Here is a 23,574-nt window from a genome sequence, read left to right as displayed (position 1 = left end):
TGTTAAGTAAAAAATTTTATTATATAGAAAGTAAACATGAACTAGCTTATGTTTTTTTTGGAGCTTTTAGCATTGAACAGTACTTTGGTATGCACTATTTATGTAAATACTAGCAAGACCTTGAATTAAAACAGAATGTATTTCCTTTAAATTTTCTATTATTCATAGCTTGATAGTTAAGAACATTCATAACTAACTAAATATGGATTCCTATAATTTTATGTTCTACTATTTAATCTGGTAACAAAGCATCGAATGCGCACTTTTGAGTATTGTTTTAAACTTTTCAAACATCAACTTAAACACTCTGTTTTTTTTTGTACAATTTCTCTTAATAAGATAAAGTTAGATAACATCTTCTGTTCAGTTAAACTTTGAATCGTTTACAAGTACATGCTCATCGTTAACAGAAACCCGAAGAGTTTGGTAAGAGGATATTGTAAAAAAGATATTGTACTTCGTAATTTAGATGGTTGGCTATTTGATATGATCACAATTTCAACCATTTTTAAACTCTACAATCAAATTTGTTCACTTTCCTCCACTGACCGAAAAAAAACCTCAATATCTAATAAACTGCAGCAGGAATTTTGCATTATGGATATAAACAAAGTTGGCAGAAATTTTATTTCTTTAGGAAAAATACGATCAAGTAAGAGGAGAAACGCTATTTTGTCATACCAAACGATCATTAGTTCATTCCCTCATAATCATGTACAAAAACTTTTTCAAAGAACTCAATCAACAAATATGATTTATACCAAGTTAGAATATTTCGGTCATTCTTTGTTCTTTTATTTTACGGCATTTACGCTCTCGTTCAAGGATAGAAAAATCTTAATGCAAGCCGATGTATTTTTTAGACTAAAGCTCGTATTCAAGATAGCATTCTTTTTCACTCAAACAACTTTTTTAAATAAAAAAGAAAATAGGGAATTGTAGGTTTATGGATCATCAAACAAAGGAATACAGTAAACGGACTGCAGCAAAACTAAAGGTTTTTTAGAAAAAAAAAAGATGCATATTTTGTTCACTGAAAAAAAGTAATTTTAAAAGCGTTTTTGCTTAATTAGAAGGAGGTGAATAATCTTGTTTGTGCGCTTCCTTAATGTTTTCCGGGGATGACTCGTGATGAAGTTCTTTAAGCGCTTTTTGAATATCGGAAGAAATTGTTTCCAGCTGTTTTGACCGCATGTCGTACGAATAGATTACTTTGTTGTTTGAGATAATGGAAAATGTTGGAGTTTGATCGTTCGGTAAACGGTGATTAACGTTAAACTTCAAGCCGTAATTGTTGTAATACAATGAAGGAAGACATTCTTTTACAAATTTTCTAGAATTTAAAACGTTAGCAATGAACAACGCATGAAACGGAATCGTAGATCAGTGCTTCCTCACACAAAGTATTATCAAGCAGTTATTTGAGAGAATTAAACATGAATTGAGCATAAAATGTTTGAGGTACCAGTACATAGACAACATCGATGATTCTAACACGAATAAACAAAACTTACTTAGCACCCATATGTCCCAAACGGCTGTCTAAAGAATATTGAATAGATACTTCCTGAATATGTTTTGGTAAAGGAATCCCTAAAGCTCCAGCACGAATCTTGTGCAAAGATTTTTGTAATTTACCGCCTATGCTAGACATGGCGAAAATGTAAAGTTGTAGTAATAATCAGCCAAACAAAAATGAAAGAGTTTGAAACAATATGTTTTTATTCAAATATTCTGTCGGGATGAACAGAGAATATAAATATTAATGAATTAAGCCTAATGCCGTAGATTCGTACTCTCTTGTCAATTGTTGCTTGCTCTCTTTAAAAGCGAGTTCCTTGATCTCGCATTTAACGTAGTTTAGTGTGTCCTTATGCTAAATAAGGGATCACCTAACAGTGCGGAATGGGAGAAATGAGTATGAAATTCTGCAACAAGCATAGACCAAACGACACATTCTCATTATGGATTCAGAAACGCATATTACGATACGAAATATAAGTAAAAACTCGGTGGATTTTGTCCTTACAAATACAAGTTTGGCGTAAGTGAAAAGCTCTAGGAAATTCCTTCTAATAGTTGAAAGAGTTGCAAACTCGCTGCGACGTGTTGTACTTGCAGAGATTCCAACAGTGGGTAAGATTTAGGTTCATTCTTGAATTAAATACTAATGATGTTTTAGCCATTGACCTAGTTGAAATTAATGTGAATACCTCAGTCATGCCTGATGAGTTTCTAGCACATCGTCTTGGTATGATACCTCTGGATAGCTCCAACATCGATGAACCGCCTCCAGTAGGTTTGGAATATACGCGCAATTGCGATTGCGATCAGTATTGTCCCAAGTGTTCAGTCGAGTTGTTCCTAAATGCCAAATGTACTGGTGAGGGTACGATGGAAATTTATGCTAGAGATCTTGTTGTTTCTTCTAACTCTTCTCTTGGACACCCTATTCTCGCCGATCCAAAATCACGCGGACCGCTTATTTGCAAACTCAGAAAAGAGCAGGAAATTTCTCTGCGTTGCATTGCCAAGAAGGGTATAGCTAAAGAACATGCTAAGTGGTCACCTACTTCAGCTGTTGCATTTGAATACGATCCATGGAACAAGTTACAGCATACTGATTACTGGTTTGAGAATGATGCAGATGCAGAGTGGCCAAAAAGCAAAAATGCCGATTGGGAAGAACCACCGCGGGAAGGCGAACCATTCAACTTCCAAGAGGAACCGCGTCGGTTTTATATGGATGTCGAAAGTGTCGGTTCTATACCACCCAATGAAATAATGGTTCAAGGTTTACGAATTCTTCAGGAAAAGCTTGCAGTTTTAGTTCGTGATCTCGACGAAGAGCAGCCTACTCAACTTTCTGCTAACGAACTGAATATGGAGGAGAATGCAGAAATGAACTGGTCTCCCTATCAAAATGGTGAAGAAAACACGTGGTAGACTATGCTTCAATTCTTTTCTAAAAATTATCCATTTTCATCCTTTATATGTTTGTTGTTATAAAAAATACTCTAGATGCGTTTTTTTAATCATCTAAAAGTTTTTAATTTATGGCCTGCGTCCGTTCATGTCATACCTTACACATTTTTATCTAATCCTTTTTTTTTTGGCTTTTGGCTACAACATATTGTACGTATTGATATGCATATATAGAGATATATATTCCTCCCTCATATCATAATTTTGTTCTTCTTCACTTGGATTTATTATAGCTTTAGATAATTTCGTGAAAGAGAACACTTTCGGAATTGTCGTTTTGATATCTTTTTAATTTTCGGTGATTGCCTCTTGAACTCTTTGTTGGAAAGTTTATATCGGCTCACCATGCTCACAATGAATAGACAAAGTTGCTACAAGTGGACAACGAGATTACAGAATACAATTTTTTATAACGATGTTTTATTCGTTTACCAAAAATAAAGACAACAAAAAAGTTTTTAAAAACCTCAACACTTTAAAATAACATGTACAACGAGAACCGAAAGCGTCTCCTTTACTTTTATGCTGAAGAGTTTTCTTCTTCAGCGTATAATTTTTCGGTTTCCTCAATTGCAGTAACATTTGAACGTAGTTTGTTTAAAGTTTCCACGTACTCATCTTGTTCATCTGAATCAAACACAATACCACCACCGGCTTGCAAATAAACAGTTCCGTCTTTATAAACCATTGTACGGATTGCTATACAAGTATCCATGTTGTCATCTTCATAGCCCCAACGACCTACGGCTCCCGCGTATATACCACGCTTTTCTTTCTCTAATCCATAAACGAGCTGAATTGCACGGACTTTGGGAGACCCACTGACCGTTCCAGCCGGAAATATACTACGGAATGCATCAAAACGAGTTTTATCAGGTCTCAGAACACCAGAAACTTGAGAAACAAGATGCTGAACATGAGAAAACTTTTCAATAGTCATCAACTTGTCAACACTTGTTGTGTCGAGATCACAGACACGACTGACATCGTTTCTTGCCAAGTCCACCAGCATTACATGTTCAGCTCTATCCTTGACACTAGCAAGTAAATCCTTGGCATATGCCTCATCCTCTTCTTTAGTTTTTCCTCTTGGAACAGTTCCGGCAATGGGATGATTGATAATACGCCCATGCTCTGATTTAACCAGTAATTCAGGGGAAGCACCGATTATGTCGAAATCATCACAGTGGATGTAGAACATATAAGGGGACGGGTTAACTGTTCTTAAATGGCGGTACAAATTAAAAGGATGTAAATCTGTACGCCTAGCAATCCGTTGGCTTGGGACAGCTTGGAAAATATCGCCATTAAAGATATGTTCCTTGAGGTTGGAAACAAATGCTTTATACCCGTCTTCGCCTACATTTGACTTAGCTTCGTATCCTAAATGGACCTTCTTTTGCTCAGGCAAAGGAATTTCAGGACTTTCAAGTTTCTTTTTAAGCATATTGATTTTGAAAACGGCAGCTTCGTAAGCCTCTTCAATGGGTCGGCCTTGCTGAATGCAAACATGAGAAATTATCTTGACAGTCTGATAAGCATGATCGAAAGCGACTAAATCGTCGGTCATGAAAAACATAGCCTCCGGAAGACCCAAGGTATCTTCTAAAGGCATTTCAGTAGTGGGTTCAAAATATTTGATGCAATCATAAGAAACATAGCCCACAGCACCTCCACTGAAAGATGGCAGACCCTCAACAGGGGCTGTTTTAACTTCTTTCAACTCACGTTCTAAACGTGCCAAAGGATCTGTTTTTCCATTGGCCATTAATATTCTATAAGGGCTGCCAATAAAACTGTATCTTGAGACACTCTCTCCTTGAGTGACACTTTCTAAAATAAACGAATACTTCTTTCCTTGATTAAGCTTCAAGTAGGCTACTGAAGGAGTCAGCATATCGGCAGGGATTACTCCATAAATGGGAATCTTGTTAGCCTTGTGCTTTTCAGCAAGCTCTTGAACTTGTTTCAAGTCAGGATAAATCTAAAATAGTATTAGTATCATGTATTAATTTTAAGCTTCATAGCCCTAGAAACGGCGACTTTTACAGTTAAAAGCAATACAACAAAGGAAAGACCCAATCCTAAACTCGTCAATATATCCCAATACTACTATTTATTTTCCATAGGTTGGGTCTCCTTGTTAGAACAAAAAAAATCAAATTACCTTCATCTTATTGACAAGTCTATACTCGAATAAGTGCAAATTCAATAGCAAACCAAAAAAATCCCTTAAACTTGAACCGATCTATTTCCAGAAAGACAAGCAATTCCAAATTTTTCTGTAAGCGAAGAAAGAAAACAAAAGAACCAATTAATTCAACAACGTAAAGCTGCTGGAAGAAGACAACTTGTGAAAGTTGGAAAATTCATCTAAATTAGATGAAAAATATAACGGATGCGTTGGAAAACGTTATATGGTTAAATGTAAATAAAAGACTGGAAATAGGAATTAGGAAGTTATATTTAACTGCGGACAAACCGATAAAAGTATTTTGTTTTAGGATAAGATTTATTTTTTTCCTAAGCTCTTAGGCAAATTCTTAAAATGGCCAAAGTTTCGTCGAACATAAACTGCAATCTAGTTAAGATCTTGATTTCTTTTTTTTTTATTTTATTTATCTAGTCTCCTTGGTTTGATTTAAAAATGTTAAAAATAAAAGGCATTCGTTTAGATGAAAAGGGTGTGTATGTTAGCTAGAAAGTTGCAGACCTGAATAGAGGAGAAGACACTGTGTAAAAGTCCTCTACAAAATCTATGAAATTTCGTGAATCATGCGCTTATAATATTCAGAAATTGAAAAGAGGAACAACGATTATAACGAAAGAGAACTAAGAGGATTTAGGCGTTGGAATTGGTATAAGAGAATACATGACTCGCTATTAGGGCAATTCAGAATAATGTTATATTTATGCTAACAAATTTATAAATTTAATAGAGTCGACTACCCTTAGGATTTGAAGTGCGTCTTATACCGAAACGATCGAAGTGAATTAAAGTGATTGCTTGTTTAAGTGCAATTGAACAGTCAAGGCTAGTCATCTATAAATCTGAACAGTTCAACTTAATAAGCAAAAAGTAATGTTATTCGATCAAGGATTTTTCGTCTTGTGAATGATCTTGCAAGTTAATAAAAACGGAGATGAAACTCTCGAACGTATAAAAACAATCAATCGCTGGTTAAATTCAATCTTTTAGCAAAAAAGGATTTTAATTGTATAATGTATTCAATCGGGAAAAGCAAAAGAGGGTCTTTCACGCGGCACTATTTTTTTGCCTGAAAATAAATAAGTAAATAGAACAGTATCCTAAAAACAGTTTATTCAAATCCTTTTTAAACGAGTATAGGAATCTTGTTTGTTATATATTGGATCTCTGTCAGTTCAAATTCATGTTATTAAGTAGAATAAATACCTCTTTCACTTCACTCAATAAACGCAGATGCAAAAAGAAAATAGGAAAAATAGTATAGGATAAAGGTAAGATCGCACTGTTATTAAACAGTTATTTTACTTCTACAGTGTTGATTCCTCATGATTTCAAGTTAAGATATTGTCGTACAAAATCCCGATTCGGGGAATTGAGCTTCACTTAGATTGCAAGCAACGGAAGATCATGTTTTTGCTGAAAGTTGTTAAATATTGTACAAAAAACAAATCACTAGGCATACTACTTTCAAAGCGACAAGGGCTCGGGGAATCTAAAAACTGAATCATCTACCGCATATTTAAGGCAGTAAAATAGAAAAACAATCAAGTATGTGATAGTTATAAATGCAGCATATGCTCATTAACTTCTGTTTAACTGTTTCAATGACTTTGGTAATTATCGTTATTAGACCCATTCCTTTCTACTCACAAGCGGCTCTACGAACGTATCCTCTACCAATCGCCTCTCCGAAAAAGCAATTTAGCAGCAAAACAACATGTCTGAACAAGAAGATCAAGAAGCACCTAAGCAGTTTACTTTTGGTACAGGTAAGAGCTCTATATTATAGGAAGCAAATGCTAACGTTGACATAGTTGGGTTTGATGCAAGGTAATATGACATTGGTGATATTATCATTAAACAAGTTACTTACAATATCTTATTTACTATATAGATTCCCAAACACTAATCAAACAAAACGTAAGTTGTTTTTTATTGAAAAGACGTTTATATGTTGTCAATTTTTGTTATAATGAGGACTCTTTTTAACACATTGCTACGATAGATTGCTTCCAAAGTTACATTGATTATTTCCGCTGTATTAAGGCTAAGGGTGAAGACTTTGTCCCCTGTAAACAGTTTTGGCACGCTTATCAATCTTTGTGCCCAATGGGTAAGTGCTTTTTTTTGGAAGGTTAAGCGGTTTCGCTTGTTAAACTGCAAATATGCTAACAATGTTTCGACAGAATGGGTAGAACGCTGGGACGAACAAAGGGAAAACGGAACCTTCCCGGCCCCTATCTAGTTTTGCCTTTCTTTTTTATCGATGACTACTGTAGCGGACATGAATACCAAATCCGTTCTTTTGAAATCATTCAATCAATAGTATATTATGCTAAAATTTGTGCTGATTCTTTTAATTGAAAACATACTTTTTCTTTAAACCCCTTGTATTGATCTTTGTTATATGTTATTAAACGATTCATGTATATATTCATTGCATTCGTGAAAAGTTCTATTTAACAGTTTAAAACTAATCGAAACTGATGACATAAAATGAAGAGCGTGAAATCTTGCTGGATCTCATGTGTTTGAATCAAATATGAACAAATTTGCTGAACATGGCATGTGTAAATCCATAAACTATTATTACTTTGGATTTAGTGATTTTATTATGACCGTCAAATATCTTAAACCTGCTTAATTGAAGTATGAATTAACTTTGAGTACACTTTTTATCGCTGCTTATAGTTGTCTTCAAAATCTAAAATTCATGTGACTTACTTACGTTCATCCATCGTATCCATTATAAAAAGTCTACCGTACAAGAAACAGAAATTTTCTAAATAATTCCAATTTATCTTTTCAAGTCATACTTTTGAAAATCGTTAATCCACATTCAAGTTTGAAACTATGGTCCTACTAAACATGGCTGGTACCTTTTTTAAATTAAATTGCTAAGTCTAAAACACCACTATAGTTCTTGACTTTGTCGCGCTTTTCTACAACTCACTTCCAGAAAACTACAATGGACTCTAGCATTGCTGGAATTTCATAGAACAAAAAGCTGGCTGTTCTTAGTCAGACCAGCAAAATTGGCCACCATCAAGTTATTCATTTCGGTTATATTCAGGCCACATCTACCTTACACAGTCTAAATCGTAATGTATGTATATATATATTAGTACTATTGTCTATTGACTTAACCACTACCAATTAATAAGCAAAAATTACACTACTCTCTTTTCTTCAGTTTTTACTGATAATATCTTTGTTTTTTTTTTATATTCAGCTCAATTGTTTAATTGGGTCAAACAGATTTAGAAATTTTGCTAATTACCAAATTCACATGGAGTTGAAATTTAGTTGCAGAGGAAATGTAATTGCTCTTTCATTTAATGAGAATGATACTGTGCTGGATGCTAAAGAGAAACTTGGCCAAGAAATAGATGTGTCTCCAAGTTTGATTAAGCTGCTCTACAAAGGGAATCTTTCAGATGACTCACATTTACAAGATGTAGTCAAAAACGAATCGAAGATTATGTGTCTAATTAGACAAGATAAAGACATTGTCAATCAAGCCATTTCTCAATTGAAGGTCCCTGATTATAGCACGAATACATACAGCTTGAAACCGAAGAAGCCTCATACTACACCAAAGCCTGCAAGTATATACACATTTAATGAACTTGTGGTTTTAGATTATCCTCACAAGGATCGTGCCTTGAGATATTTAGAAAGGCTGCGAGACGATACAGGCATTAAAAAAATTATGGATTCTCATCGCTGGACTGTCCCGTTACTTAGTGAAATGGACCCTGCTGAACATACTCGACATGACTCTAAAACTCTGGGACTCAATCATAATCAAGGTGCACATATTGAATTACGTTTACGTACAGACCGTTACGATGGTTTTCGAGATTACAAAACTGTGAAAAGTACATTAATTCACGAATTGACGCATAATGTTCATGGAGAACACGACTCCTCCTTTTGGGAGCTGTTTCGTCAACTAACAAAGGAAGCAGATGCAGCAGATTTGCTTGGCAAACCTGGTAGTTATGTTAGTGACCGAGCTAGTTATACTCCTCAACAGGATAATGACGATGAAGATCAAAAGAACCACAGACGAGACTTACTGCTGGCCGCTGCGGAGAGGCGGAAGCAATCAGGTAGTAAAGTCCAAAAGGAGTAATGGATTCTTTACTACTTATATTTTCAAATTCCCCTATTTATTGTCTATGTTTATAGTTTCTTCTAATGAATGCTGTCTTGTTGTTAAACATTTGGAGTGATTTGTACTATACAGAATAAAGGAACCGTATTGTTTGGGAATCGTAAATCTAATTCATGTCATAGAATATAGCAGCTATCACTAGTATGAGTCTTTCTAATTTCAGGCTGTGTAATACCATACGTAAGTTTAAAAAAACAACTAATACCTTGGAATCTCATGGACAAAGGGTGGACGAACTCGTGTCTTTTTCATGTAAGTTGTTACTGAATAAGAAAGTGAAAATGGACTTAAAAAGCAACTTTTGCAACAAAACATTGCTAGTGCTTTTTTTGTATAGGAAATATAAAGAAAAAATAAACCTAACACTTTCAACTTTATACTTGGTCGAGATAATCACGAATCTCCGACTGGGACAATCGACAAAAATGTCCGCCTGGTACGCCAACGATTCCACTATCCGTAGGTTTCGTAGAGACTACTGCGATCTCGATGTTATCTTCAGTTAATTCACCCTCAAAAGTTTCTTTTAAAGCTAAAATAGCTGTATGCACGGCATCATCCAACTCAAGTTCATCATTGTAACGCTTTTCTAAAAATGTTTTAGCAGCTGTAGATGATTTGCCGATAGCTGTGGCTTTCCAAGCAAAATAGGTGCCCGAAGGATCAACTTGATAGAGAGAAGGACCTTTTTCATCCATTCCTGCAACCAAGAGACTAACACCAAACGGACGAACACCACTAAATAATGAAGTTAGCTTAAAGTAGAGTAAAAAAAAAACAGAATAATGAAGATGAGAGAAACAAATTTACTTAAACAATGTTGCATCTAACATAATATAGTTTAAATAAAATCGATTTAATGATAAAAAGCATACCCAGATTGTGTAGACTCTTGCATAACTGAAGCAATTTCCTGGACGAGTATTTTAGTAGGGGGATACTCGTTATATATTTTTTTATATGTGGTTTGTGCGACTTTCCGCGATTTATCCACGAGCACTCGAAAATCGGGGCCCATACCACTATAAACCTGTACATAAAACCGTTAGAATCCGAAATTCCAATTTTTGACTTCACTGAAACCTATATGTAGACATACCATGCCAATGTCTGGAGTAATAGCACAAACTTTTTCCAATGAAGCACCGATCGCTAACTCACTAGTGGGTTTTTTTTCTGTCGCCAAAACTACACCGTCGGTAGCTATAATTATGTTAGTATTTATAACACAAAAACAAAAAACGCTTCCAAAGGGAATACACAGGTTATATTATTTTAGAACCCATGATTATGTAGTACCTTTAATTCCAACAGACGTAACACCAGCATTGACTGCATTCAAAGCATACTCGATTTGAACGAGTTTACCGTTAGGTGAAAATGTAGTAAGGGAGAACGCGTATTTATCAGTCATATGAATTCACTAAAAAGAACGGAAAAAGCCGTTATTTGCTAAGTGGTGCTTGGTAAAGGATCAATCGTTCAAGAAGACTGTTGACTGTGTAAGCAGATATGAATATCGAGGCTTTTGCAGTACTGTATTTTGAATCACCGCAAAGTAAGATATTACGTTATATTTTATTGCGTTAAATGTGGGAGTAGGATACATTGAATAAAAAAGCTTTATTAAATATTGGCATAATCATTAAATATTGTTTGTTAATGAAACTTCAAAAGATGTTTTCAAGTTGTTTTACTAGCGTTTTTTGGAAAGCAATATACAATTTTCTGGGGAAAGTATTTTGAGGGTTGAAAAGGATTGACCGTGTAAAACCTATTATGTAAAAAACAGGATCCTCAATTTAGCAAGTCTACTTTTCATTGAATATCTTGATGGGAATGTTTTCATGCTACTACCGATATAAATTTTTGCTAAGATAATATTACATATTGTATAAGAGTTCATGTTATATACCATTTTTGTGCTGGGTTCTTTAATGTTTTTAATGTTAAGTTAGTATGCCGAGTCAAATGCTTTTAGTTTGATAAATCAATAGAAAATAACTGTTGGCTTGCACTAGTTATTATAGCCTTAACTTTATTTGCAAAAATGCAAAGCATGTGTGGAACCTAACACTTATGCTTAGGAGATTGTGAACAATAAGAACCCAGAAAATATTTGACTTTCTTTTCATTTTAAAATATGGGCTTGTTTAACTCAAGGAATAAAAGGTGATGAATTAGAGACGGAAATTGTTTATCGTAGCTAAGCAAGAGATGGAATGACCGCGGTCAGACAATTTTTCGATATCAAAAATAATACATATGCAAGTAAAATAGTACATTCTACTTATTATTATAAGCATTTGTCGTTTTGAAGACTATCCAAATCTATAACCTGAACATTTTATTTAACGCATTTCAATACATCGTTAAAGAGAATGATACTATGCAATCCTCAGCGGGCTTCTGACTTACCAGCTACAAACGGCAGTAATAAAAATGTCATATTATTATGAAACAGAGGAGGTGAACAACAATCCGGAATTGAAAAGCAATTTTCCTTGGTTGGCTGATCGAATACATGAAGGCCGTTCTTCCATTTTTCACGCGTTGGGCTATGTGGGTTTAAAAACGGAGAATGCGTTTGGATGGTTTCTATCAACCGAAAGAAAAACAATTTCAACAGCTAAAAATGAAGTGTTTTCTTCTGATGAACGAAAGCTTCCCGGTGTAGCTTATGTAGTGGTTGGTGGTATGGCTGGCAATATCTTCGCTAGAAATCGAATTGCACCTGCGAGATGGTTAATTACTAGTTTATCGACTGCGGCCACCTTTATGTTTTGCTTTCCCAAAACTTCTAAAAATATTGGTGCGTTTGTTGAGAAACGATTTCCAGCTATTCGAAAGCAACGAATGTTGGTTTTGGAACAAACTCAAAAGAATATACAAAATGCCCAGAAGTCCATGACTTCTGCAGTTGAGGGAGTCCAAAAGCATTATGAAAACGCGGTTAAGAAAATAAAGGGAGATTAACTTGTACTCATCCTTTTTTACTTGCAACGATATTTCTTTTTGTGTTTTTGCATTTTTCCTATCTTTATGAACTTAAGCAACTCCCCCCCTCTTATCTATCTTTCTTTTAGCTAATATACGTTTTAAAGAAATGAAATCTTTTTGATCACATATTCGTTGTATCCGTCTGTACATTTACATTATTTAGTTGATTTACCTAAATTTCAGCGGAATCAAATCGCCGGTTTATCTTCTTACATTTTTTAGCTAATTGCTGTTTGGTTAGAATACGGGCTGCAAAACAATAACAGCCTACATAAAGGAAGTAAAATTGACTTCCTTCTTTTTACGTGCACCATAACCTTGAAGGTAGAACAAATGAGTAAATCTCAATTTTTGTATTATGTTCCGAGGTTCATTTTTCGTGTTTATTTAACAAACTAGTTTTAAATTTATACCTTTTATACTCACTTAAATCTATGTAACTTTACTTTTTGACTATACACTTATATTGGTATTTTTTTTGAACTTAAGCAACTTAGACACTATGCCTGAGTGGTTAAAGGGACAGACTAGAAATCTGTTGCGGTCTCCGCGCGCAGGTTCAAATCCTGCTGGTGTCGAATTTTTTTACGGCCCCATTTGTCTGGAATAATGGACTAGTTTTTGTTATCTAAGTGTTTTTAAATATCATGTTAAAAATGTTATTAATGTGTATTTTGCTGTATTGTATAGTTAATACCAATAAATGTCATCATAAATCCTTACATAATTCTTTGTAAGATAATATATTTTGGTAGGGACACATTTTAGGCATAATTCATCTCACAAGGACTTTTTTAACCAAATTTCGTTAAGCTGACTGCTGATTATTCTAAAAAGAAAAACAAATTGAAGGAAAAAAAAGTTATTCTATTCATATCCTAAAACAACTAGCAAAACATCTCGATATGATAATATTTGCTGCGCACTACTTAAGGAGTAACACCACGTTAGCAATTAAATGCCCAATTTTGAATTACGCTTAGCGCAGTTTTTCCTTATTGTACTTACTATGAATACCGCTTAGCTGCAAACTTAACCTTAGCCAACATCTCCTACGTAGCACAATTTTTTTAAATTCAGGTAATTTTGTAAGTACTTCTTAATTAGTTTCGAAATTTGTAGCATTAGATTTAATTTTTAATGGCCGGAGTGAGTCCTGTGGTCAATCACCCTTATACGACAAATTCAGGTGATTTTATCGAACTAGGTATGGAACCAGCCCAAAAGGTTCAAGTGGATTTGGACGAAGCGTTCAATCAAATGTTGCATGATGGTAAAGTTGAGGAAGTTGTTGAAGCCATAAACGGATCGCCAGATCTTTTATCTGAAAGTGATGTCGAGAATGCCAAGAATAATGAACATACGTATGACATCGATAATAAAAATTTTAACTTTGAACCCAAAAACTCTGTCAATAAAACTGAGACTATTAGAGAAGAGCTAGATCAAGCGGCTTCAAAAATACTAATTGAAACTCTCGATTTACATCAAAAAGAAGGTTTTGAAGAAACTATTGTGACTGAAGAAGCAACGGATGCTGTAGATCTTGAAGCTAAAGGTACGACGCATGGGGAAAATGATTTAGACGAAGTACCCACTGAGCTAAATGAATTGGCAAATGAAGTTGTGGATGTAGATGATGTCGTTTCACCTTCGTCAGAATTGAACGCTCAAAGTGTTAACAACATTCTTCCCATTTCTGATGATCCCAAAGATTCCACAAGTGAAGCCGAAACCCGAGATTTTAATTGGCTTTCCAAGGGTATCGTCATTTTTCCAAACTCTTCGGAATGTGCTTTTTATGGTAATAACAACGATGAGGGTATGTATTTATATTCTAATGGTGACGATTTAAACGAAAATACCATTGAAGATTTTTTTGGATTAGTTAGAGCACGCTTAGAGTCTTTGAATCTTCTTGATTCTGATTCTGAACTTTTGTGCGAGTTTCCAGATCTTTCGCTGAAAATCAACGAAGACAATGTATATGCTAGTCAAATTCATTTAGTTGATATTTTGGAGATTCTCACTGTTCACTGTGATTTAGAAGAGTCCTTTTCTATTGTATTCTCGACGCAACCACGGTTTATTGCTAGATATAATGAACTTGTGCAAGCGGTATCCAGTTCAAGTAATAGTGAGATTGATGAAGTTGAAGATGCTGAGACTATTGACTCTAAAATTCTTGAAAAGAGAAATGATTTAAATAACGAGGAACCAAACTCTGTTGTTGCAGAAGATGGTTCCGAGATAATAACTCTTGACGAAAATGATCAATCTCCGAATGAGGCAACCGAAAAATTGCGGGATAACGACCTTGAGGAATCTTTAAAGATGAGAACTTGGAAGATGTTGAAGATGAGAACGTGAAATTGGACAATTATAATATTGATGGAAGTTTAAATAATGCTGACTTGAGCCAGGAACCAATTACCAATGATGGTGAAAATGTAGATTGGGAGGCCACCAGTGAAGATGTATTAGAACGGGGCTATGAATCTGCATTTCCCGAATCTGAAGGTACCATCAATTCTTCAAAACGGCGATTGTCGGTTACCACAGATACAGAAAATATTGAGCTGTCAGATGAACTTGCCAGTGCCGGCACTCCTAAAAAATCAAAATTAATGCCTTCTGATGATTAAAATTAATTTTAACAAAGTTATACTCTCTCTTGAGTGTGGCTTCTTTATAGTTTCTTGTGGATTCGAGCATGCGATTTGCATTAGTTCGATTTATGTGTTGTTTATTTGCTGCACTTGTTTTAATTTTTGTTGGTTGAACTTCAACAACAACTTAGCTTCTTTTAATGCTTGGCTTCCGTTTGATTGTTTTTTAATAATCAAGTCCAATTTGTAATGTATTGGACTTTTATAGATGGGTTAGCATAGTCTATCTAGCAAGATAAAATCTTGTTTTATCCTTGATTCGGGTTGCATCTGTTGCCAATTCCATTGCGGATTAACAAAGGGACAAAAACAACTTTGATGACGGGTGGCTATCGTGGAAGTTTAGTATTTGATCAAACCTTTTTTGTTCACTGTGTTCAACGTGTACAGGCTATGTGTTACATGGTCATATGTGTCAAGTGGAAGAAGCATTTTTATTTGCGTGTTCAACATATGGTAAATTAGGTTTACTTCATCTGTATACTATTTGATTAATTAGTTCAAATTTTAGGCTAGCAATTCTAATTTATTTAGCTTTTATGTTAATATGCGAATTCTTTTCAACTTTAAGCCTTTGTAGTAGTGAGCATAAACAGAAAAGTTTATCTAGTCACTCATTATTTGGAATCTGCTATATGTAAGCCGCAAGCAATTAGCCTGAACAAGACGGAAAACTTAAACTTCTCAGTATAGCAAAAGCTTACTTTGCCGTTTCGGTACTAGAACTAACAAGTAATGATCCTTACACTTTTTATTTGAAGTGTATTTAACTCTGCTTTGTGATATAAATAGTATTCAAAAGTAGCTAAATGTAAACAAAAAAGCAAAAAAAATCATCTATAATGGATCAATAAAGTATCAGATGGCTTTAAAACAAGGGCAGTGAATTCAACCTATGTGATAAAGTGCCATTTTTAGTTGGAGATGTATGGATGTAACAGACAATGAGCTTGAAATTAAAATAATCGCAAGACTAACCACGTATACATAGACATACTAGTCGTTAGTAAGTTAATTCCGGTTCGGTTTTCAATTGAGAGATTGATTAATACCGATTCAGTCGTAACTTGTTTTAAAATAGGAGAAGAGAGTGTTAAGAGTATGCTTTTTATAAATCAAGTAAAAACTATATACTCTTAAGGCTGCTTTATGTTGAAGTCTAGATGGACAAGAGAGGGGTGATAAATTTTTGTGCTGAAAACGAAACAAAAAACATAAAAAGTAGAGAAGCCAAAAGGTGTTAAACAAAAAATTCAAAAAAGTAGGAATTTAGTCCCGCTCTAAAACATTATTTTTATTGAACAAACGGATAATACCCTCGTAAAAGACAAACATTAATGAGCTTTGAGAAGAGGTCCAAAATATACGTGGACCAAATCCACGAAACAAACCCAGTAAACCTTCGGATTTATACAATCCTCCCAAAACATGACGAATACCGATTTTGGGTTTTACAAGAGATGCAGCAGATTTGGATTTGGAATTCTCGTCCTTGGCAAAAAAGTAACGCCCGCTGTTAATGTCATCGGATACTTTATCTGTTGTTCTTATCATAGTTTGAAGCCTAGTCTTTGCAACGTCTAAGGGTGTTGTTAAAAAGCCGGCGCCAGCACCAGCCAAAGAACCGGTGATGAGCTCACGAAACACACCTATATCTTTTTGACCACATTCTTTTTGAGCAACTTGACGAAGCTTTTCGTAAAATAAAAGTTGAAATCCAGAGAATGGAATATCTCGCAAAATAGTCGCACGATAACCATAAAAAAAGGTTTTCATTCCCTCTTGTTTTGCAATCTGTTTGACGGCACCTCGAAATGAAGGATAATTGTAATTTGACTGGAAATGGGGATTATTGTAGCGTCCTTGCAATTGTAGTCTAGTTTTCAAAACCTATGAAAAACGCTCGTTAGTATACAACTGTTTTTCATAAAGCAGCGGGAAACCTTTAGAAGGATAAAAACTGGAAATTTATTTTCAGAAATATTTGGTCTTCCCACTATATGCAATACTTACCTCGGATGGGACATAAACAACTGAAGCAAACAAATCGCCGACAAATCCGGCTAATAAAAAACAAAGGGTTTCAGGAAGGTTATAATTACTCATCAAATGTCGTTTTGTATATTCATAAGAGCTAAAAAACAAAGCAGTAGCCGGCAAACTGCCAATAAGCATGGGGCATACTCCACTGTAAAGGCCATGAAAAACACCTTCTTCACACAAAATTGTGGAGTAGCATTTTACCATTCCGTTATATTTGTTCGTATATAGAGCCGCTTGTTGTCTTGTTTTCACGGTATCCAAAGAATGCATCAAGAAATCAGCCGTGGCTCCTCCGATACCTCCAGCAATCAAAACATGACTATAAGCTGGAGCTTTATCAATCATTGGAGGTATTCCAGGCTCCATTGTATTTGATAAAAGAATGTGAATTAATTCTTAGTGAAAGAGGAAAGGAAAAACGTCTATTTTATGAAGGAACCTGGCAGTTTTGCCTTTCTCCAGACATGAAACTGATCAATTTTTAAAATTGCTTCGCAAAGTGGTATAAAAAACTCAATTCTTGATGGTTCTTTCACAGGACTTACTTGTCAGACGGAATCCCTCCTTTTTTACCGAAGAACCCAACTTTCGAGTTTGCTCTGGTTAAGTCGCTATTCGTACTTAAAAACCTACTGATTAGCGTTTACTAGCAGAATAATAACAGACTAGAAAAACATCAAATTATATATATCTATTAGATTTTTACTCTAGATTTAATTGTAGCTAATATTAAAATCCTATTTTTTTAGAATAAATGAAAATCAGTCATGAGTTGTTGAATTTATGAAATGTCGATCTTTTTTCTAAATATGGAACTACCTTTTTTACAGCAAGGCTGTAACGAATATAGCAATGATTGCAGTGAGAAATCCAGTATAACCTTTCTTTGATCCCTGATGCTATTGAATGAAATGTATGTTTGGTGTGACCAATTTAATAGAGCAGTAGATTTACTAATTGGTTTAGCATCTGAATTTGAATCAAAAATATATGTAAAATGTTAAAAAATACAATTTCAAGTAAAACGATTAGAGCATATGTTAGGGGAGAAGTAGAAGAAACATTTATGCTTCCTTCCATACACTTTTTCACGAAAACTTTAATTTTTGTTGTTGAACCTCATTTGTTGCGAGAATTTAGAAGCTCAATATAATACTTCAGTCCGTCTGTAGGAAGCTCTCCCTCATAATTATTTATTTGGTCGGAAATCTTAGTGAAATATACAGTAGGAAATTGGTTTTGACTTAACAAATTTTGAATCTCGAGTGAATAGAGAAACACCAGTGTTTGGTGAATGTACGATAGGGATTGAGAATCAAGTTCAACATCTTCCATAGCGTCAAACACTTTGAAAACATCCAGAAGGGTATTGGGAGATACAAAGTTTTTTAAACCTTCCTCATTACTATCTTTTACAAGAGAACACTGTTTTTGATAATAATTTAGGATAGCAGTTTTTATATTTAACAGTGGGCATTCTTCCAAAGTATCAAGTATGTAGGAAAGACGGACACTTGGTAACTGAGAATCCAGACATTTTGTGACTATAGCATTGCATGTAACACGCAGCCAAGGAAGTTCTGTCGAAGAAGCCATAAAATGATATCCATGGAGCAAACTGGAGAGATGCTCGAGTTCGGAGTCGGGAACCTGGAAATGAGGTAAATCCAACAAATATCCTTGATACACAGCAATATCTTTGAAACCAACACTATCCAATTGAATCTCCCAAGAGACCAATTGCTGCAAAGTTTCAAGGATAGTAGAGGGAAATTTTTCTTTCAAAAAATCCAGAAAGAAGTTTCCGCTTTGATAGAACGATTTAATTGTTAATAAAGCAAGACATCCTTTCGTGTCAAATTCAATTTCATCCCGCTTATCATCAGCCTTAGTAGAATTGTTATCAACTTCAGCAGGAACATCAGCATTTTTGGCTATTTCTTCGTCTTCTGAGGAAATAGAGGATGACTGACTTACATATGTAGCTTTTGTCAGCTCCTGAGCCATGTGCTCAGTAATGATACTCCAGCTCTCTGGAAGATGGGACAAAAGATAATCGAAGATGTTTATTATGGATTTTGAAAGGGTATCCAACTTGTCACAATTAGTCGTAGCGCCACTTAGTTCTTCACGAAACTCTGCATACTGATCTTTTGTTTGAAGCAGCGAACGGAAAGAAAGCATCAATGTTTCTTTACTTAAAAAGAGTTGAGCTAAAATACTGCAAGCCTTTAAACATGCCAAATAACACTCTGACACTGGAAAGCGATGCATTGCATCTTGTATAGATGATATTGAGATTTTCCAAACACAATACAGTTCATCGCTATCAATTTGCAAAATATTTGCTAACCCCGAAAACAATGAAATTAAAAAATTATTTACAAATAGAACTGGTCGCTTTGTAGATATACGGTGTAAGGCTGATAAAATGGCACTGTTCAGAGATATGAATTGTTGGGGACTTTCAAAGCCTCCATTTATCAAAAGTTCACAACATTTAAGGAACACCTCTCTTGGATTTCCGTTTTTGGCTAAGAAGTCCACAAACTCATCGGCCTCATTTTGTACTTTCCCAACATATGGAAGCACCATTCCTATAATGTCCCAGGAAATTTCGCGTGTTATATGGTCCTAATTGCAACATTATTAGGAGAATTCATATTTAATTACATGAATATTTTTACTTACATTCTTTTCTTGCTTCAATTCTTCATGTAGACACTTAATCAACTCTCGCTGCTCATCAATATCCTTTATTCGCGCTTCTTCCAATATCAATTCGAGTAGCGTTGAGTAGGTAATATAATCTTTGGTTTCAATGGCTACCTTGGCGGCACCTGGAATCGCTTCTTTCCAGTCCATTCTTCTTATGAATATTAAGGTGTGAGGTAAACGGACGAAAGATAATTTACGAGGCAGACTATATCAGAATTAAATGATTTTAAGATTATATTGTTCTACAAAAGATTTGAAAATATTAAAGGAATTCGAAGCAAGCTCATAAAAACTTAAATCACTGTTAACGTTCACGCTTCAAAAAATGCCAGAATCAATTAGCAAGCGTTGTAAGGCTTGATCTTCAGATTCACGTGGTTCTACAGTTAAACTTCTTTGATAGATGTTATTCGTGTTTCGCTCTCTCGATATAACTTCATTAAGAAGCTCTTGAACTTCGTTGATGGGATTAAACATGTACCCAACAGATTGAAACTTTTTTATCTCATTCAAAATTCTAGTGACTTTGGTGCGCTTATCGAAATTGATCATGTTTTGAAAGTTATCTTTATTTCCAGTTTTAAGGAAAGTCAGATCAGTGAAGTAAACACCTAAGAAAGGGACACATGGCAAGACACAGTTCTCCAGACAATCTCTATAATTACTGAAATTTTTCCTTGCCTCTGTCAAATTGTTTAGAAGCTCAAAACTAGCCAATGTTTTACTATTCAAATTTGCCCATGTCTTACGCAGCCGATGAATGGGTGAGGAATTTAACGCAGAAATGATGGAAAATAAACTAGCAAAATTGTTAAGCTCTCTCAAATAATCACAGACCTGAATAAAATATGCTAGCACATTGGTACGTCTGCGAGGTTCTTCTTCTTGCACGATGGTTTCGGTCACAAAGTTAACCAGATGATTCGACAAATAAAAGGTCGAAGTTTTTTCTTTGGGTGAGAATCTGTTAAGATTGTCCCAGATTTTAGTTAGGAACTGAATCCTTGATATGTGTGAAAATGATTGAAACTCTAAGATACATAACTGCTTTGCAATTTCACGAGGAGGTAGAAGTAAAACCAATTCATCCTTATATATAATTGGATCAGGGGAATTATGGAGAGAAAGATCCTCTAATTCTTGGGATAGCTCTTTTCCCTCTAGCATTTTATGTGATCTTTTTGTAGAGGGATGATGAAGTAGGTGTGATAAAGAATGCAATAATTCTTCAGCAGATGCAAAATGTGGAACTACAAAGACTTCAAAAACTTTATAAATTTTAAACAAAAAGAATATTGACTTGGAATTGTCCAACTCTTCAACAAGATACGATTCGAACCAAATAAGAAGTATATCCAAAAACCTCTTACTAACTCGGTAAAATTCGTGAGAAATAAAAGAAATTTTTCCAAAATTTAATGAGCAGATGAACCGAAAATGTGCTCCAAGTATGGAAAATAAATCTGAAGAACTGATCATACTAGCGTATGTGTTTAAAAAGATAGTAGTAAAAAATGTACTATCTATATCTGTCCTTAGAAGGTAATTTATAATGAACACTAAAGTGGCTGTTTTTATTTTTCCATCTTGTTCAATTTTACCATTACATGACCAAAATGAAAACAAAAGGTTTCGGATCAATAATGGCTCTGGTGAAGTCTGTTTCATTAAATAACAAACTAATCCTTTAGAGTCGAACCAGTTGGTTTTATTGAGGTCAAAACCATCAAGTTGGGACTTCTCCGCATCATTCAATTCTGGTTGGATATTTGTGAGGAATTTGTATTCTAGAGAAAGAAACACAATTCTTTCTGAAAATTGAACAATTATTGACTTGATCCGAAGAAGGGATACTTTCAAGGTTACTAGTAAATCAACAAAAAGGGAATAATTGTCCAGTAAACAATCGCTAGGTGAGATTTGCTCCAAGTCGATACTCCACAAATATAAATCACATAAGTTAGAAGACAGTTCATCCTTCAAGGCTTCAACATCTTGAGAAGTGAAAGAAAAAGGGTTATTTTCAGAGGAAGAATAATTTATTCTTTGATTTGCAGACAAGAATCGCCTACAACATTGAATGCATCTATCGATGTCCTCTAGAATATCTAGTTTCCAAGCTTCTAGTGCATCTTCCGCAACTAGCTGTAGTACTTTTTGGGTTGTATTTTCAGTTAGCTTCTGTGCTTCTAAATTCCAAAATTCATTCTCAGTGCAATGGTAAGCTTCGTGTGAAAGTGACAAAATTGCAACAAAGGAAGTAATATCAGGTTGGAGATTTGTATGTGCTGATTGTACAGAATTGGAACAGAGCATATTAAAATCCCATGGCAAGAAATGTATTTCATGCGCTATCAAAGAGCCCAAAAAGTAAGAAGGGAAGGAAACATCGGGCCTGAAGAAAAACAAAAACTTATTAGCCAATTGCTTCAAAAGCTTAGTAAATCTGATGCAAAGTTCACCATAAGTGCAACCCATTCGGCTCAACTCTGGCAATAAATTTAATGAGGAGAACACTTGCGCGACTTCTGAGAGAAAATTTTCATCTAATGTAGAAAGGATTATCAAGGGAAATGAAAGAACCATACTACGAACAGTTTCAATTCCAAAAACGATCACTTGAGTGCCTTCCTTTTTTATAGATTGTGACACAGCGGCAGCGGTGGTGAGAATCCCTTTTACAAGGTGGTGAATGTCATTTTGAAGATTTTTTCTTAAGAACTCTTCTGAAGAAGGGATACTATTTATCGCTTGCACTCCGTGTTTCTCAAACCATGCAGAATCTTGAAGATGAGCCTCTACGTGAAACGGCGCACAACATTGAGCATTTGGGTCTTTCTCATTCGATGAATGAAAACTTGAAAAAAAATTTTGAATTTTTGAAGAATCAATGCACGACGTGGGGAACCAACCTCGTTTTTCTGAGCAAATTCCGTCGCACCAACCGTCCTCGAGCACTTCTATAACTATGATAGTGTCTCCTGCAGAAAATTTTAAAAATGAAGGATTAGAGCTGTTCTCATAATCACTTATTGCGGTCGTTTGAAACCTCATTTTCGTAAGGGTCCATGAATGCTATCAATTCCACGATTCATTTATTTTTGAAAGAAAAGAGGAAATATACCTTCTTAAGTTATTTCAGTATTTTCCTGCTTTTAAAATAAAGAAAACACCCGTTTATTTAAAAAAAAAGCTTGTTTTCCCATTATTAGCCATTTTGGGAATTTCTTTGTTTACTAACAATGGGCTACTACAATAGAAATTACCTGTGAATTTGGCGCGTCGCGTTTTGTCACTACGCAACTGTAATATTACATACAGTATTTCACTAGACTATGTTGTCAATCACTTTCACAATGGACTCACCTAAAACCTGTGGGTATGCGACTATTCCGCAATACAGTAATACTTCGTTGTTTTCACTATTCAACCCTATCCTTCGCTATTCAATAAATACAGAAAGAAAAATGTTCTTCCTGAAAAATAAAACAGATTGTCCTTCTGGTAGCGTTTTTCTAAAAAAAAAAGTTGAATTCTTTTCTATTGATCCAAACTTGATGACTATTGTTAAAGGAATAGACCAGTGAATTTAAAAGCTTTTGCGACTATCCTTGACCGATTCATTTTAGGCAGTAAAAATACGCAAAAAAATTTTATGTATCGCTATATTTAAATACCGTATGTCATGATAGTCGACTCCACTTTATTATAGTGTATTGCAATTATTTCGTTATAGTACCAATATAATACGGCAATTTAATACGCTATAC

The 23,574-nt window shown here is 34.8% G+C and overlaps 12 protein-coding genes, 10 long non-coding RNA genes and 1 other non-coding gene across 23 annotated transcripts; 11 read left to right on the top strand and 12 right to left on the bottom strand.

The window, feature by feature from the left end:
• Positions 1-347: 347 nt before the first annotated feature.
• Positions 348-1,811, bottom strand: mrp49 (mitochondrial 54S ribosomal protein mL61). The gene is made up of 2 exons (NM_001355934.2): positions 1,515-1,811; positions 348-1,333 (listed from the first exon to the last, which is right to left on the bottom strand). Exons 1-2 carry the CDS (start codon positions 1,652-1,654, stop codon positions 1,066-1,068), a joined length of 408 nt encoding a protein of 135 aa, NP_001343094.1. The 5' UTR covers positions 1,655-1,811; the 3' UTR covers positions 348-1,065.
• SPOM_SPCC1442.11C (uncharacterized protein) lies at positions 394-942 on the top strand (the record flags this gene model as incomplete). The annotated part of the gene is made up of 1 exon (NM_001023316.1): positions 394-942. The coding sequence occupies one exon, from the start codon at positions 394-396 to the stop codon at positions 940-942; it is 549 nt and encodes a 182-aa protein (NP_588325.1).
• Positions 1,812-1,884: 73 nt separating the features above from the next.
• SPOM_SPNCRNA.7496 lies at positions 1,885-2,639 on the bottom strand. Its single transcript, NR_196832.1, has one exon. It is a non-coding gene; the product is annotated as a non-coding RNA (long non-coding RNA).
• rpb3 (DNA-directed RNA polymerase II complex subunit Rpb3) lies at positions 1,946-6,047 on the top strand. Its single transcript, NM_001023315.3, has 3 exons — positions 1,946-2,044; positions 2,087-2,136; positions 2,183-6,047. The coding sequence occupies exons 1-3, from the start codon at positions 1,965-1,967 to the stop codon at positions 2,944-2,946; spliced, it is 894 nt and encodes a 297-aa protein (NP_588324.1). The 5' UTR covers positions 1,946-1,964; the 3' UTR covers positions 2,947-6,047.
• On the bottom strand, positions 3,392-5,333 carry trp3 (anthranilate synthase component I). The gene is made up of 2 exons (NM_001023314.3): positions 5,153-5,333; positions 3,392-4,969 (listed from the first exon to the last, which is right to left on the bottom strand). Exons 1-2 carry the CDS (start codon positions 5,156-5,158, stop codon positions 3,506-3,508), a joined length of 1,470 nt encoding a protein of 489 aa, NP_588323.1. The 5' UTR covers positions 5,159-5,333; the 3' UTR covers positions 3,392-3,505.
• On the bottom strand, positions 5,237-7,021 carry SPOM_SPNCRNA.1228. The gene has a single exon (NR_150090.1). It is a non-coding gene; the product is annotated as a non-coding RNA, possible alternative UTR (long non-coding RNA).
• Positions 6,870-7,540, top strand: cox12 (cytochrome c oxidase subunit VIb). Its single transcript, NM_001023313.4, has 5 exons — positions 6,870-6,963; positions 7,009-7,024; positions 7,089-7,114; positions 7,200-7,307; positions 7,381-7,540. Exons 1-5 carry the CDS (start codon positions 6,912-6,914, stop codon positions 7,437-7,439), a joined length of 261 nt encoding a protein of 86 aa, NP_588322.2. The 5' UTR covers positions 6,870-6,911; the 3' UTR covers positions 7,440-7,540.
• Positions 7,541-7,611: 71 nt separating this feature from the next.
• SPOM_SPNCRNA.7495 lies at positions 7,612-8,310 on the bottom strand. The gene has a single exon (NR_196831.1). It is a non-coding gene; the product is annotated as a non-coding RNA (long non-coding RNA).
• Positions 8,311-8,342: 32 nt separating this feature from the next.
• On the top strand, positions 8,343-9,422 carry wss2 (ubiquitin/metalloprotease fusion protein). The gene has a single exon (NM_001023312.3). The coding sequence runs from the start codon at positions 8,484-8,486 to the stop codon at positions 9,330-9,332; it is 849 nt and encodes a 282-aa protein (NP_588321.1). The 5' UTR covers positions 8,343-8,483; the 3' UTR covers positions 9,333-9,422.
• Positions 8,502-10,850, bottom strand: pre8 (proteasome core particle subunit alpha 2 Pre8). The gene is made up of 4 exons (NM_001023311.3): positions 10,674-10,850; positions 10,474-10,577; positions 10,250-10,404; positions 8,502-10,112 (listed from the first exon to the last, which is right to left on the bottom strand). The coding sequence occupies exons 1-4, from the start codon at positions 10,786-10,788 to the stop codon at positions 9,749-9,751; spliced, it is 738 nt and encodes a 245-aa protein (NP_588320.1). The 5' UTR covers positions 10,789-10,850; the 3' UTR covers positions 8,502-9,748.
• Positions 9,728-10,196, top strand: SPOM_SPNCRNA.7494. Its single transcript, NR_196830.1, has one exon. It is a non-coding gene; the product is annotated as a non-coding RNA (long non-coding RNA).
• Positions 10,851-11,191: 341 nt separating the features above from the next.
• SPOM_SPNCRNA.7493 lies at positions 11,192-12,074 on the bottom strand. Its single transcript, NR_196829.1, has one exon. It is a non-coding gene; the product is annotated as a non-coding RNA (long non-coding RNA).
• On the top strand, positions 11,794-12,528 carry mic26. Its single transcript, NM_001023310.3, has one exon. The coding sequence runs from the start codon at positions 11,817-11,819 to the stop codon at positions 12,348-12,350; it is 534 nt and encodes a 177-aa protein (NP_588319.1). The 5' UTR covers positions 11,794-11,816; the 3' UTR covers positions 12,351-12,528.
• A 342-nt stretch (positions 12,529-12,870) lies between these two features.
• SPOM_SPCTRNASER.12 lies at positions 12,871-12,952 on the top strand. The gene has a single exon. It is a non-coding gene; the product is annotated as a tRNA-Ser (tRNA).
• A 442-nt stretch (positions 12,953-13,394) lies between these two features.
• SPOM_SPNCRNA.7492 lies at positions 13,395-13,759 on the bottom strand. The gene has a single exon (NR_196828.1). It is a non-coding gene; the product is annotated as a non-coding RNA (long non-coding RNA).
• On the top strand, positions 13,409-15,613 carry rmr1 (meiotic recombination protein). Its single transcript, NM_001023309.5, is given in 2 exon segments — positions 13,409-14,708; positions 14,711-15,613. Coding segments are annotated over 2 exon segments (1,503 nt in total). The 5' UTR covers positions 13,409-13,514; the 3' UTR covers positions 15,020-15,613.
• SPOM_SPNCRNA.7491 lies at positions 13,899-14,531 on the bottom strand. The gene has a single exon (NR_196827.1). It is a non-coding gene; the product is annotated as a non-coding RNA (long non-coding RNA).
• mme1 (ATP-Mg/Pi carrier protein) lies at positions 15,465-17,691 on the bottom strand. Its single transcript, NM_001023308.3, has 2 exons — positions 17,057-17,691; positions 15,465-16,933 (listed from the first exon to the last, which is right to left on the bottom strand). The coding sequence occupies exons 1-2, from the start codon at positions 17,450-17,452 to the stop codon at positions 16,313-16,315; spliced, it is 1,017 nt and encodes a 338-aa protein (NP_588318.1). The 5' UTR covers positions 17,453-17,691; the 3' UTR covers positions 15,465-16,312.
• SPOM_SPNCRNA.7490 lies at positions 16,211-17,720 on the top strand. The gene has a single exon (NR_196826.1). It is a non-coding gene; the product is annotated as a non-coding RNA (long non-coding RNA).
• A 42-nt stretch (positions 17,721-17,762) lies between these two features.
• glm2 (ubiquitin-protein transferase inhibitor Glm2) lies at positions 17,763-19,987 on the bottom strand. The gene is made up of 2 exons (NM_001023307.3): positions 19,778-19,987; positions 17,763-19,720 (listed from the first exon to the last, which is right to left on the bottom strand). Exons 1-2 carry the CDS (start codon positions 19,949-19,951, stop codon positions 18,206-18,208), a joined length of 1,689 nt encoding a protein of 562 aa, NP_588317.1. The 5' UTR covers positions 19,952-19,987; the 3' UTR covers positions 17,763-18,205.
• Positions 18,103-18,763, top strand: SPOM_SPNCRNA.7489. Its single transcript, NR_196825.1, has one exon. It is a non-coding gene; the product is annotated as a non-coding RNA (long non-coding RNA).
• SPOM_SPNCRNA.1227 lies at positions 19,564-23,511 on the top strand. The gene has a single exon (NR_150089.1). It is a non-coding gene; the product is annotated as a non-coding RNA (long non-coding RNA).
• On the bottom strand, positions 19,973-22,858 carry ste6 (RasGEF Ste6; the record flags this gene model as incomplete). The annotated part of the gene is made up of 1 exon (NM_001023306.3): positions 19,973-22,858. One exon carries the CDS (start codon positions 22,856-22,858, stop codon positions 20,123-20,125), a length of 2,736 nt encoding a protein of 911 aa, NP_588316.1. The 3' UTR covers positions 19,973-20,122.
• Positions 23,512-23,574: the final 63 nt, after the last annotated feature.

Source organism: Schizosaccharomyces pombe (assembly GCF_000002945.2).
Source record: "Schizosaccharomyces pombe strain 972h- genome assembly, chromosome: III".
Classification (NCBI taxonomy): Eukaryota; Fungi; Ascomycota; class Schizosaccharomycetes; order Schizosaccharomycetales; family Schizosaccharomycetaceae; genus Schizosaccharomyces; species Schizosaccharomyces pombe.
Note: the sequence above shows the minus strand (reverse complement) of the source record. Positions and strands in the feature narration are given on the sequence as shown.

What these genes read in the sequence shown, in the direction of transcription:
- mrp49 (NM_001355934.2), bottom strand. Translation starts at nt 1,654, where the DNA reads ATGTCTAGCATAGGCGGTAAATTACAAAAATCTTTGCACAAGATTCGT. An exon ending in TTGGGACATATGGGTGCTAA is followed by an intron (nt 1,334 to 1,514) that starts GTAAGTTTTGTT and finishes TTTAAATTCTAG; the next exon opens with AAAATTTGTAAAAGAATGTC.
- rpb3 (NM_001023315.3), top strand. Translation starts at nt 1,965, where the DNA reads ATGGATTCAGAAACGCATATTACGATACGAAATATAAGTAAAAACTCG. An exon ending in CTTACAAATACAAGTTTGGC is followed by an intron (nt 2,045 to 2,086) that starts GTAAGTGAAAAG and finishes AATAGTTGAAAG; the next exon opens with AGTTGCAAACTCGCTGCGAC. An exon ending in TGCAGAGATTCCAACAGTGG is followed by an intron (nt 2,137 to 2,182) that starts GTAAGATTTAGG and finishes ATGATGTTTTAG; the next exon opens with CCATTGACCTAGTTGAAATT.
- cox12 (NM_001023313.4), top strand. Translation starts at nt 6,912, where the DNA reads ATGTCTGAACAAGAAGATCAAGAAGCACCTAAGCAGTTTACTTTTGGT. An exon ending in AAACACTAATCAAACAAAAC is followed by an intron (nt 7,115 to 7,199) that starts GTAAGTTGTTTT and finishes TTGCTACGATAG; the next exon opens with ATTGCTTCCAAAGTTACATT. An exon ending in TCAATCTTTGTGCCCAATGG is followed by an intron (nt 7,308 to 7,380) that starts GTAAGTGCTTTT and finishes ATGTTTCGACAG; the next exon opens with AATGGGTAGAACGCTGGGAC.
- wss2 (NM_001023312.3), top strand. Translation starts at nt 8,484, where the DNA reads ATGGAGTTGAAATTTAGTTGCAGAGGAAATGTAATTGCTCTTTCATTT.
- pre8 (NM_001023311.3), bottom strand. Translation starts at nt 10,788, where the DNA reads ATGACTGATAAATACGCGTTCTCCCTTACTACATTTTCACCTAACGGT. An exon ending in TACGTCTGTTGGAATTAAAG is followed by an intron (nt 10,578 to 10,673) that starts GTACTACATAAT and finishes ACATAATTATAG; the next exon opens with CTACCGACGGTGTAGTTTTG. An exon ending in TTACTCCAGACATTGGCATG is followed by an intron (nt 10,405 to 10,473) that starts GTATGTCTACAT and finishes TTTTATGTACAG; the next exon opens with GTTTATAGTGGTATGGGCCC.
- mic26 (NM_001023310.3), top strand. Translation starts at nt 11,817, where the DNA reads ATGTCATATTATTATGAAACAGAGGAGGTGAACAACAATCCGGAATTG.
- mme1 (NM_001023308.3), bottom strand. Translation starts at nt 17,452, where the DNA reads ATGGAGCCTGGAATACCTCCAATGATTGATAAAGCTCCAGCTTATAGT. An exon ending in TTGTTTATGTCCCATCCGAG is followed by an intron (nt 16,934 to 17,056) that starts GTAAGTATTGCA and finishes CGTTTTTCATAG; the next exon opens with GTTTTGAAAACTAGACTACA.
- glm2 (NM_001023307.3), bottom strand. Translation starts at nt 19,951, where the DNA reads ATGGACTGGAAAGAAGCGATTCCAGGTGCCGCCAAGGTAGCCATTGAA. An exon ending in AATTGAAGCAAGAAAAGAAT is followed by an intron (nt 19,721 to 19,777) that starts GTAAGTAAAAAT and finishes TGTTGCAATTAG; the next exon opens with GACCATATAACACGCGAAAT.